The sequence below is a fragment of the Thermobia domestica genome, chromosome 8 (genome assembly GCF_964235325.1).
Source record: "Thermobia domestica chromosome 8, izTheDome1.hap1.1, whole genome shotgun sequence".
Classification (NCBI taxonomy): Eukaryota; Metazoa; Arthropoda; class Insecta; order Zygentoma; family Lepismatidae; genus Thermobia; species Thermobia domestica.
The window spans coordinates 258,691,374-258,705,555 of NC_137461.1; the positions used below are offsets into that span (position 1 = coordinate 258,691,374).

At 34.4% G+C, this 14,182-nt stretch overlaps 1 protein-coding gene across 1 annotated transcript in view; it reads right to left on the reverse strand.

Moving 5' to 3' along the window:
- RasGAP1 (Ras GTPase activating protein 1) overlaps window positions 1-14,182 on the reverse strand; it is a 91,590-nt gene that overhangs the window by 36,414 nt on the left and 40,994 nt on the right. Inside the window, 5 exon segments of the mRNA XM_081769663.1 lie at window positions 4,685-4,846; window positions 6,261-6,367; window positions 7,985-8,096; window positions 10,713-10,914; window positions 13,218-13,366. Coding sequence (XP_081625789.1) covers window positions 4,685-4,846; window positions 6,261-6,367; window positions 7,985-8,096; window positions 10,713-10,914; window positions 13,218-13,366 — 732 coding nt within the window.

Below are 14,182 nucleotides of genomic sequence, written 5' to 3' on the forward strand. Positions count from 1 at the left end.
ATTTATACATTCATTTCTTCGTACGTAGCTTCATTATTTATTTATAAATTACTTATTATTTATTTATTATTTTCTTATCTTATTCTTCATATTTATTCGTTAACCTCACTTTTCATATTACTTATTTTTATTCATAGCTACAGATTACAATTACACAATTAGACTTGCACTTCCTTTCATGAAAATTCATAAAATACATATTTATAAAAAGATCTCATCGCTTCAGAAGGTTTGGTGTTTATTCTCCAATCAACAATTAACTTAATCGTCATTTCATGACTAAAATTATAAGTAACGTCAGACACAAACATCTTATGTTTTCTACGAAATACTGATATCAAAATTTAGACATTTTTATTACTAGTAAACACAATTAAATGTCCCACATTTGAGAATTATTAGTATTAGTTTACGTATACAGAAATTTAGATTTGGCTTCAAGATTTAACTTAATGCATTATGAAGAACATTTGGGAGAAAGCTGTGGCAGGATAATCCTGCCGGAATTAGCTAGTTATTCCTGTTTCATTATTACTCTCACTTATACCACAAATAAATATTAATCTAATTTGTTGTAATTATTTTATAACGTTTAAAACGTATTCTAAATACTTATTCAGATTCGTATCTGTTTTGTGACTTCAGAAACATAATCAAGATCTAGGAAATTGGATTTAGAATTCACTTGCTAAATTATCTTCTTACTTGTAAGAGATTTCATATATATTATATTAATAATTAAAATTTTTCTTCTTTTAACAAATATACATTGGCACCAAAATTATTTCACATTGCCAATCACTATTCTGTAACCTTCGGTGCAGGTTCAGATTACCTCAACTAATACAAAATATATTTAAACTAACAAATAATATTGAAACATAAATAATAAACATAACTGTGCAGGTCAATTATACATATAAGCACCATTAAACATCAGTAACCTGAAAAATTGTGATGTAAAAGCGAAAGCTGGAGCATCACAAACTCACACTACACTAGTTTGATTCACTACATGTTTGATGTGAATCATGAAACTACATCACTAGATGATGATTTAGTTTCAAACTAAATCATCACTACATGATTCACTGCATGAGATTTGATTGTTCACTACATATAACAATCTGTAAACTTTATTCTTACTCGTAATCGTACCTCTGTTCTTAAATCATCTTAACAGTATCCTCTGATTCTTACTAATTCATATAATTATTATATTCTTTCTAATCTTTGTCCTTACGACATATACTCAAAATCTTCCATGCATCTTGTTTATCTTAGCAACGACCACAAACTATCTAACATAAATCTTAGGCTACATCAGCATGTGCACTCTTTAGTGACACTTCCTGCCAACTGCCAACAGGGAAATGCATGTACTGGGACCGGCTTGGGGACCATACAACTAGACCAAATTTTGGTCACGGATACCTTGGTCCAGGCCCCAGACCAAGGCGAAGCGTTTTTCTCAAAATTCGAACCAGGGGGGTCTCAAGGGGGGGGGGGGGCGTTTACCTGGAAATGTAATAGTAGTAGAAAATGACCGATATTAGTGTCGAATTCATAGTTTTCGTGATCGCTGAGATCAATTTTGAAGCTCTGATCGCATTAACTTCCAAATTCACCCTATTCCGCTGCGGGCCGGGGGTTACCGGGGAGATGGGAAATACTGAGGCATGTAAAAGTAATCCAAAATGACCGATATTAGTTCCAAATCCATAGTTTTCGCGGTCGCTGAGATCAATGGTGACACTTTCATTACCAATGACTTGCAAATTCAGCTATCATTGTATGCGAGATGGGAGTCAGCGGAAGCGGGGAGGGGTACCGAGACATGTAAAAATAGCCCAAAATGACGGATATTAGTGTCAAATCCATAGTGTTCGCGGTCGTTGAAATGAATAGTGATACTCCCATAAGTGTTGATTTCTAAATACAGCCCCCATGCGAGGAACGGGTATATTCTGCTAGTCTTTTATATAAATCAAATTCCGTGACTTTCCCTGGCCAAATGATAAATTTTCCTGACTCTTTCGTTATCATTTTCTTAGCATAACTCATGAAAAATAACGTATATTTAAAGCATATTATGAGCTTTCACTATTGTTTATATGGTTATGCGCACTACACTACAAACTTACGAACTATCCAATTTATTTATCTCTAATTTATGACTATTTTATAGTGGTCTCCCTTCACCCCTCATAGCCACCCTTTCCACTCCCATTTATTACTTATTTCGTTTTGTAATGTTTTTAGCAGTCAACATAACACAATTTAATGGCAAAAACTTAAAAACAAAATCAACATACATTTTTCAGTGTTTTACGCAAGCATTTGGAAATTGTTCCTCCTATTCAATGACACTTTTAGTTAAACAAATAATCAACCGCGACTATCATCACAGACATTACATAATTCATCACATAGACACAACAACTTTCAGTGAATAACACTACACTTCACGAACAAGCTCCACATATAATACAGAGTAAAAAGTACACTTATGTCCAAAATTATTGTCGCATGTCTATAAATATGTTTTTCTAGGAATATAATTTGATAACGAATTCGCCCGGTATTTCTTATAATGTTAGTATGTGTATAACCGGCAAAGACATGTACGTGGCAAATTTCATGTCAAAAGAGCAGTAATAAGAACAATAAAACGAAAATAAAATTTTCTTGTCCATTTAGCAACATTTTATTTTACTCATTATAATTTTCGTATTTATAATTATTTTCCTATGAAATTTACCACAAATATACATTTCCCGATTACACACATAGTACCAGTATTAAAACTACCCTGCAAAATCATTATCAAGTTATATTCTTACAAGAAGACAGTTATAGATATGCGACAATAATTTTGGACATGAGTGTACATGACTGAACAGGGACTCGAACCCGGGATCTTCGGTGTATCGTGTCTATTCGTTAATTACTACACTACCCGGTCCGCGCCCAAAACATCCATACATTCTCGCACTCTTCGGTATTCGTCCATTGAGAACACGTGACCTGTAGTACCACAACCTAACTGTTGTGTTTGGGCAAATCCAGGATCTATGTTCAAAAGCTCTACATATGTTTTCATACTGGCTTGTACAGTCAGCAACAAAATTTCTTTCCGTTTGGTATAATTTATTTTGGGAATAACAGTGGTATGACTGAAACGTTCAGAAAATTGCGTTCTTTTTAATTTACTGAAACCTGTACTCAACTTGTCCTTCCATTCTGAAGTTATTTACGAAACTAATTTCATCACACGGAAAGAAGTTTTGTCGCTGACTGTACAACTATCCACAAAAGGTTTTCCTAAACACTGTGACCCAACAATCACCCACAAGACAGATTACAAAAATAAAACAGAAACAATATTCAACTTTAACGTACTCGGTTTCTATGGGCTAATCAATATACTTTTGCAGACTGTCTAGAAGATTATGAGTATTGGATGATAGAACTCGCTACAAAATCATTAACAACATTCTCAATATAAAAGTCTTGAGTAAAGAATTTTTTCCCTGATCTGTAACGAAATTCCCTGACCGTATAATTTCCAACTTTCCTTTTTCCTGACTATGAATTCCCTGACTTTCTCTGACCAGTAGACACCTTGTTAATGGAAGGGAGAATCAGAAACTAAAGTTACAAGGCCGATATTACTGGAGTTTTGTCTGTTATGGACGAATAATCTGGAGGAATGTGCGGTAATTTTAATACATGGAGTTGGCAACTGTGCAGAGTTTCAGTCGCCCGCCACCTACAGCGCTAGTTGTAGAGAAACACAAATGGCGACTTGTTTCGAAAACTGCTTTCATGAAGTAAGTCTGCTCAGTTATTCGATTTCTGTAGATGAAACATGTAATCGCGGCTAAAATTCACCGGCAACTGGAAGAGGTTTACGGAGAGACTGTAATGTTTCGTCAGCATGTCGGAAGTTTACGGCTGGTAGAGAAAACGTAACTGACGAGAAGCGCAGTAGCCGAAGCAAGTTTCCCTGAGATATCATCGACCACCCTCCTTACAGCTCAGACTTCGCTCCAAGCGACTTTCACCTGTTCCTATACTCGAAGGAGCACCTAGGAGGCCGACACTTTGCTTCAAATGAGGAGGTGAAACACTTCGTGACAACGTGACTGAACACGCAAGGACAGGACTTTTACCAAGAGGAAATCTTCAAACTAATCCCACGATCCAACAAGTGACAACCGATATGGATACTACGTAGAAAAATAATCTAATGTATGTATTATCTGTTGTCTGTATTGGTTGCATGAAATAACAAATACAAGTTTCACTTCAAGCTTTGTAACCTTATTTTTTGATCACCAGTGTATCACCTAATTACACGGATTATTCTGTAATTATTGATTTAATTCGTTTCTGGACAAAGTTTCGAAATTAATCTCTTGATTTTGACTGATTTTTTGCGAATTTTGTCGATACCTACCAAAATGCATTGCAAAGACAAGGGAAACCTGCTCCCATCTATTGGCGATAATAGAGTCTTTACACTAACCTTAATAAAATTTAAAGTATTTCTTCTTTAACTGTACGATCCCCTAATATAAAGGTAATACAAGTGTACTGTAAAACTACACTAGCACTATTTACTAAACTACTATTAGCACCTACTATTTCAGAGAAAGTATAAACGCAAGCTGAAACTTACCTGTCTCACAGCCTGTACATGTTGGTCCGTGTAAAACACTTTGTAGACCGCTGCCATGTACTCTTCTTTACAGGTTTGTTGGGAAGAACGTGAGCTTACCAAATTACCTACACTTTGAATTGTCTTTGAGATCAACGTTAAAGTTCTATTTGTCTGGGAATCCTATAAGTAACACGAAACGTAATTATTACCATTAATGTTAAAGTGCTAGAAGAATCAACATTGGTGTTACTCTTTATACAACTTATACTCTTTAAAAAAAAAAAAAAAAAAAAAAAGACAAATGAAGTTACTACATTTTCAGAAATAGTTGAGAGGGTGTGCATGTGAGAAAATCATGTATTTGAAATAAAATAGAATCCTTAGCTCGTGGTTATGCCTGAAGGTAATGAGAAAAAATTACTATTGCAATTGAATAATAAATGCAAAAACTGACGGAATAATGAAAAATATTAAAACATGAAAAACCCACTGAAGTGAGGTTAATCGCTATAAATGATCACTTTATTTTGGGTTGATAAACTGATAATGTTAGTAACTTCTAATTGCTTCTGGTATCATAAATACTGGAGATAATTCATCCAAAAACAATAGTAAATTTTAGTTGGTCATAATTATCACAATTTTATACATGGAAAACTCCTTTCTCTTTTCTCCAATTGCTGTATAACCTATAAAGTGCCTACTGCCAAAACTGGAATAAAATATGTAATTTACCCGTCCCATGATTATGCCTTGTAAAGTTACATAAGATGTATGATTAATGAAGTGAAGTATTATGAAATGGAATTATGATGTTGGAAGAAATGGAAGAACCCGACAAAACTCATGGACATGAAGTCCATTACGAAGTAATATTGCTTGGGACTAAGCTAGGAATCCTTGCATCAAAAGTGAGCGGTCTACCACTAAGCCACCACCAAGGTGGTACCTACATATTGCTAAATTACTCTAATTTAGGTATACTTCTTGATAGATACAGACACAACTATGTTATCGTTGTAACAGTACAGTCTGCTCTAAAACGAAAACATTCGTGAACTTTTTCTCTCGTTAATATAATTATTCTGAAACAGGCGCAATAAAAATTACTCCGACAGCATGCAATGCAAAATGGGGTAATTTTATTACGATTAGTAACTCGCTTGAAGCGCTACAGTGTGTGAAACAAAGGAAGGGATGATTCGGAAGCTGAAAGTAAGACGGCCAATTCCAAGATGATGATGATAATAATAATAATAATAATAATAATAATAATAATAATAATAATAATAATAATAATAATAATAATAATAATAATAATAAACAAAAAGTTTTGTTTCGCACATGTGCAAACTAAAAAGAGTATGAGAATCAGTGCCCTTTTTCTGATTCAAGCCAGCGCTATTGCTTGAATGAACTTCCCATGCCATTGGAATAATGATATACGAGAGTTTGAAAGAGTGTTGGGCTATACGTTTTTATTTATTGATTGATTTTTTATTTATTTATTTTTTAATCATTTCCTAAAACACAACTATATGTCTAAATGTACACAGTTTAATCTTAATATAAACATTTGAATTGGTCGACTTACTATTTGTTCAGTTGTTAATTCAAACAACTTTGGTCCGAGTATCGCAGCGGCGAAAAACCGCAAAAAGATAAAACCAGATATGGCTGAGTACCTTACTTCCTTGTTATCTGAAAGAAAGAGAAATTAGCACTAAAACTCGAATGTAAACAGTGTAAAATTCAATTAAAATACACTATGTTTATTTCTCACTCCTTATTCGGTATATTATACAGTATGTTCTTAATTTATTATTCCTTCGCTCTCTTGCACTCTTATCAATTCACCCGAAACATTACATTTATTTTCCTTCATTACATTCTAACTACTTCCAACCTGATAAGACGTCTACTAAAATTCACCCGAAACATTAGATTTATTCTCCTTCATTACATTCTAACTACTTCCAACCTGATAAGACGTCTACTTAACTTCCAAAATGAAATTTCGTAACATTTTCTTTACCAATAACATTTCGTAACATTCAAAAGCTAATAACAGTAGGGCTACCTATATTCTTTAGCACTTATTTTTTATCTTACCTCTACTTTCAAAGGCTGTTCCCTGGAGCAATAAAAACTTTGTGTCTTCTCACATCACTTTCAATATATTCATTGTATGTAGTCTGTTTTGTTCGGTAACTAACCAACAGCAAACACTCACAAATCTATTAATCTTAAAATTACACATGATGTACACTCATGTCCAAAATGACTGTCGCGTATCTAGAACTGTCTTCTTGTAAGAATATAATTTGATAATGAGTTTGCAGGGTACTTTTAATACTGATACTATGTGTATAATTGGGAAATGTATACTTGTGATAAATTTCATAGGAAAAAAATTATAAATACGAAAATTACAATGAGTAAAATATAATGTTGCTAAATGGACAAGGAAGTTTTATTTTCGTTTTATTGTTCTTATTTAGTGATCTTCTGACATGAAATTTGCCACATACACGTCTTTGTCATTATGCACATACTAACATTATAAGAAATACCGGGCGAATTCGTTATCAAATTATATTCCTACAAGAACATATATATATAGACATGCGACAATAATTTTGGACATGAGTGTACATATATTGACAAACCCTTAGCAATCCTTTAAAAATGTCACACTGATTGTAAATAGTTATACTAATGGATTCTATCTCTCTCTCAAGTTGCCTAATATTTTCTCCCCCTTTTTGATCTCCTGAAGTACTTCAACTTCCTCTTCGATCTGTTGTAACAATCTCCTTTTCTCTCTTTCAGCTCTTTCAGGTATTCTGCTTCCATATTGATTTTGTTTTGTCTTTCGTGTTCCTCATAGAATTTTTCATGCATGCGATAGAAGCGAGCTTTGATTGTATTTGGTAGTATTTAAAGCCGACCATAGATATTTTTGACGGTGAATTTTGACGTTTTATAGAAGAATATTTTCCCGTCTCTACTTATATTTGTACAGATAAAAAAAATCGTGACCCAAAAGCTAAATTTCTTAACTTTTTCTTGCCTTTCATGACCGTTTTCTGATTCCGTAATTTTCGTAACCGATAGACACCCTGTGATCTTTGTCTCATGTGATCACCCATTTCAAGATGGTACATACTTGAACGGTTCACAACTAATTCTCAGTTAAAACTGTACTAACCTTATACATAGTTGCATACGTCAATACTCAAATAGTAATACTCTGATAACAACCAATACATATTAAAGCGTGATCGCTGACGAGATAAGAAGGTTTCCAACACTTACCTGGAAAGCGTAAACTTGCTAATTCTTTGAGATCATGGAATGCTTGACACATTAACGATGGGCAGTTTAAAGCTGACGAGGTAATTGCTTGAAAAACCTTCTCTACGTAATCCTGCAACGAAAATAATAATAATAACAATAATTAATGCTTATTTCAAAATTACGTATGAACATAAAAATTTTAACTAACTGCCATAATTAATAATAATTTTCCTCTATTTTTCATTTTAAAGAAACATGAAGTAGTAAAGATCCGAAAAAATTCATCTCAAATGAAAAATTCAAAAAAACTATATAGACAAATACGCAATTCTGGTAGACTGAATTACTTTTATATATATTTCTCGTAAAAATATGAACACTTTCCAAATGAAACATTAGCCCATATAGAAAAGAAAAAAAAATGAAATGAGATCTTCAAGTTTTACGTCCCACGATTATGCTGGCTAGGCTAAAGGACACGATGATGATGAAAGATGAATGAAATGATGGAATGAAGGAAGTGGGAGGAAACAGGAGAAGCCCGAGAAAACCCACACACACGGTGTTTGTACACCACAAAGTTATCTTGGCGCGAGCTGGGATCGAACTAAGGACCCTATACACCAGAGGTGAACGCTCTATCACTGAGCCACCGCGCCCGCAATATAGAAAAGAAAAGTAACAGGTGAATTACTTCGTTGGTGCGAGACAATAATGTGTTGTAACTACTGACAGTGTAAAATTGATTCTGGATTCTTATTATCGCAGATCAATATTCGTGTTCCTCCACGGCGAACTCGTTCTTTTAATTTGCTAACTTACGAGACACCTAAGTTATCAATCATTAAGCGCTCCTTCTTTTACAGACTAGCGCAAAATTACAATACAATTTCAGCAGGTTTTAACATTTTTACTTCCGAACGAAACTTTAGGACTCAACTGAAGATATTATTGTAATTTGAATGTGTACCTTCTTTATTGTATTGTTTCTTTTTTTGGGGGGGGAGGGGGGTTCTCTTATGTTGTTCAGTTTTAGCCAAAGGCCTTGTGCTTTATGAAACTTTGTAAATACATAAATTATGTACTGCAGTCCTACTTTTATGTTGACACTTGCCAGAAGCGATGATGTATCAGAAGGATCAGTTAAGCAACGAATTTATATCCGAACAGGACGTGATGCTTTTACTAATCTTAGACCCGGAACAACCATTTCGAGATTGGAAATAACCAAGTCTGTCTCACGTAATTAATTCGTACTGTATATGCCTTCTTGTCAAGAAACATCATATACAGCAAACATAACTATTCTGCAATCGAGGCAGTGACTCATTATACTCCATGGATTTCGTGCTCGCGTTCGCCATCTTCAATAAGGCTCGCGTTCACTGTGCATCATTGTCAACAACGGGATTTGAACTTTTTCGAATTACCGCTTTGGTTTATTATCCACTTACGACGAAATCTTTTAGTTTAACGTCCCACGTTTATGCCTGTTAGGCTAAGGGAGACGGATGGTTAAGGCAAGTGAGTGGCAAGGCAATTTGGTGGAATGAGATTGTAGGAGGATACGGAAGTACCCCAACAAAACTCACGGGCACAATGCTGTCCACTACAAACTTACTTGTCAGGGGATCGAACCAGGGACCTCACATACCAGAGGTAGGTGCTCTACCACTGAACCACCATGACCCCATCCCGCACCCCCGCAACGCTAGTGCTCACACAGATTACCTTGAACTATTAAGCTCAAGGCGACTGAATCCGGGAAGCAGCAGAGCAGCTGTTCCGCAGTTGCTAGCAAAAGTGCATACTCACTCTATGTTTTGTTATTTACTTAGGGACCTATGGACTAGTTTCAGGCATTTTCCCCTCCATTAATAAAAGCTGTCAGTTTGCTATTTTAATGTTAACTATACTCAGCGCATGTATGTAGAAACCGATTCAGCAGGTAGAGAGAGAAAAATACGACTGGCAAAGAGTACTTTCTCATGTATTTTCAATCTACAGGATGGACCAAAAGAACAAAGAAAGAACAAAACTGTGTAGGTGTAGTATAGAAGTCTGTATTTATTGCTGAAAATAGGTAAGAAAGTATATGAAATGAAAATTCTAGTTTTACGTCCGATGATTATGCCCTTTAAGCTATAAAAGACGGATGATTAGGATAAACGTGAATCATTATTGGTGAAGTGAGAATGCGGGAGGAAACGGGAAAACCCCGATAAAACCCATGGTGTTGTCCACCACAAACTCACTTGACCTGGGATCCAACCAGGGACGACCTCTAGCACCAGAGGTCAGCGCTCTACCACTGAGCCACCGTGTCCCGAAAAAAAAAAGTAAGAGAACCATAATTTATCATACATACTTTATAAGTTTCACATTGTTTGTAATATATTCTATTAATTCTTAAAATTACATATGCAGTTCCTCTTAGGGAAAACGGACTTTTGAACCACCCTGTCCATCACAGCAGTTTTACCATTAATATACTACTAGGCTAATACATAAGTGACTGCAAAACTTATCATTCACTTTTACGATAATTACAAATTTACAATATATGTGATCGATTGCAATATAGGACACTACATCCTTATTATGAAAATTTACACTCAAAAGTAAATTAATGTGATACGCATACATTATCTACAGCCTTAGAAACAATACTTTAAGTACAATCTAATCATTCTCAGAAACCTAATCACACAAAAATAAGGAAAAAACTAAATCTTCGAATTCTTACCATTAAATTCGATAGATTAGTTTCTATTGTTGTAATATCCTTAATTCGAGTAGGGTCGATTTCACAGGGTTTTCGTTCCTGAAAAATCTCCTCTAGCACTGGTTTTAATGTACTATGCAGGTAATGCAGTCCAGCTAACTTCATAAACTCATCCATCATTTTTGACACTAAACTATTCCCTCGAAATATCGTATTCGCATCTCTGAAATGACAAATTTACAAAGATCATTAAATTACAAGTTAAAAATGTAGTGATTACTGATTACTCATTTAAATAAATCTTAAAATTCTTATGACCACTGATGTTTAACCTTATTCTCAATCCAAGTGTTATTTCATTTTTTTTTTTTCCTAACTTACCACCGATTTAACAACAATCACTAAAATTAACACTGTTAAACACTACTAACGGCTAACTAAGAAAATTGACATCACCACCGTCTTATCACAAGTTGTATAAAAACCCTTACATAAATCAACAGTATTTGTATTTAAAAAAATCGAACAGTGAACTATTTGTTAAGCAAATTTAACGAATATTAAAACCGTACATAATAACTGCTACGAAAAACTTTAAAATACAAGTGCTTCCTGGTGGAGATACTTGACAAATCTTATTGAAACAATGTTTGGTACTATTAGCCTCTCTTTTAAAACTACACCAGAATCACTTCCCAACACACCAGAATCACTTCGGTAGGTGTTCAAAATACAATAGGTATTTCATAAAACTAGTCATTACAAGTGAAAATAAAAATTTCTCTTTGATTAGATATTATAATCTTTTCGTTCATTTCTTATCTTAAGAGTTTCCAATATTTTTTAAAATACTTCTAGTACTAAGTGAATTGAGGAAGTACAGTGTAGAACTTTAAAATATGATAGGTACCCATCCTCGAATGTCTTTTACAGATAATAAAATCAAGACGTCTGTGTTAGGTTTGACATTTGATCAAACTATACCGTTATAGTACGGAAGCTTGACCTTTGGGTAGGCTAAGGCTGTACTACAAGGATAATAGAAGGATGAATACGTATAAAACTTACCTCGTAAATCATTCTTCTCAAAAGATAATTACATCTTCAGCTATATTGTAGAGTATACCAAATTTAAAAACCTTGAAATTATTGTAAATATTTAAACTTTTGTAAAAACCTATGTAAACAATTCAAGGCTGGCTTGAGTGCAATACCAACTGTCTGAATTGAATGAAGTAAGTTCGGGTTGTTTCCAAAATCTAATACGGTTTATTGAAATACGCCCAAAACTTATTTTATTCTATCAGACATACACGTGAAACTTTCAGATTAAGAAATATGAAAGGCGCAACATACTTCAGCTCTAGACTTGCCATTCGTCTATAAGTTACATCAGTGAAGAAGAGGCGGAGCTTTCGAGGTTTACTTCAGCTGCCACAAGGAACACAATGGAAGTTCCTTTTTATATTAAACTTTTGTAATAGTTTCAGACTCCTTGCTTCGTACCTCAAACACAATCTTTATACATGTGTTGTAAGAGCAAGTAGGAAATTAAAACCTTTTTATCACTCTTTTATCAGTTTTCTACTGTGATCAATACGTGTTTGTCTCTCTCTCTCGCAATATTCTGTGAGAAATCAACCTAAGACTCAGATAGACAGAGAACCTACAATCAAGTGTTCGATTCTCAGTTTACACTCCAGTATTTAGTATTCTTCACAAATTGACAATATGTTGAAGTAGTCTTGCACTAGTTCATCACGCTACTCCTTTTTCTTCTACTTTGTTAACTTTGATATTGTGGTCTTGTAAACTTCATAAACTGGCTACACTTGAAAATATATAACTAGTGCGTACGAAAAAAAGAAAAAGGAATGGTAATGTAGTCTATGATTCCTGTCACAAGTTTGCTTGTGAAACAATTTCGATGCGTCTTACAAGATGTTTTCCGAATTATTTTGCGCAATAACATGCTTATAAGTGAAAAACACAATAACAGCACGGAGAACAGACCTGTAGCTAGAGGATGCCCAAACGGGGTTCTGCTCCCCTTACGATCAACTTCAGTTCCTTGAAACGCACATAATTGTTTAGCCAATACTTTAAAACAAAATCAAGAAATTTTCATAGTTTACTTCGGTACAAACAAACTGAAAGTTCCGATTTAGTTGTCGGGTGGAACAAAGAACTCAGCTATAAATTTCAGTATGTCTGACCCAATGTTTCTCCAAGAGAAGGACACAGTTTCATTATTATTTTATTACACTTCACGGCTCTGTTATCATGCAGATTTGTCCTTAATCACTTGAAGGACAGACAGGAATTTCTCGTAAGTTTCCAACTTATTTATTATATGTTCCTTACGGTCACTAACTAAATATAAGGAATATTACGAAAGTAAGTAAGCAACACTCCTGCCAAAGATTATAACACATTCTGTTAAGGACAAAACACTATAACACCTGACTGAATTTTATAACTATTGCTATACCAACTATTGCTATGCTAACCATCTTATATACTTACGTCACTTTCGAGATTTCCCACTTGGAAAGTGCCCTTAACATAGGAATTATTGTACCATTATGCATAAACACACGAACTAAGGGTTCTGCAGCATCCAGTTTATTAGGGACCACTTCCCCTAAAATGTACGCTGCACTCGAGGTGACAGGCTGAAATAGAAAAATCATTTAGATATATATTAAATTTGCGGATAAGAACAAAACTCTCAATTTACAGCAGGAGTCTTCCATCCCCCCACTGCTCCCTAGGACTAGGGCCAATCCCTCAAATTTACCATTATGTCCCCAAAACCGTTTTTCTCCTCACCAAACCTACCTTTGTTTACCAAAATTTATCATTCTGCTCCCCAAATAATCTCTCAAGCGCAACATATGCCCTAAAAACAACCTGTAGCATCCCTACTTTACAGAGAAATTAATCACTATACATAGTGCATCACTGTAACGCAAACGTATGGGTATACACTATAAAAAGAACTTTCTTAAAGTGAAACAATTAGCGAGCACGAATTCCCTGGCTTTTCCAGGTATCCAAATCACGATTTAGAAATTTCCACGTTAATGTATTTAAAAAAAAAAAAATCCTTATCTATTATTCGTGTACATGTATATAGTGTCTGTGTGTAGGTTGAGAAGTTTTGCAACACGAACTATTTTATAAAATATCCCCTACCAAGCAGCCGAATAAGGCAAAAGAGAAATGGGTTCTGAAAAGGTAAAACCCGTACTTAAAATTCCCAGGCTTATCCATATTTTTTTCAACTTTTCATAAAACTCTCAATTTTTTCCAGGACGTTTTACCAGTGAATTTCCAGACTTTTCCAAGTTTTAAAGGTCAGTGGAAACTCTAATTATGTGTTACATTAAAGGGCAACAACAAAGAAGTATTTTGATAGTGTTCACTGAGAGAATTATATTATAGTACAATTTTCTATAAAGTAGTGACCCTATGTAGTACTGAACATT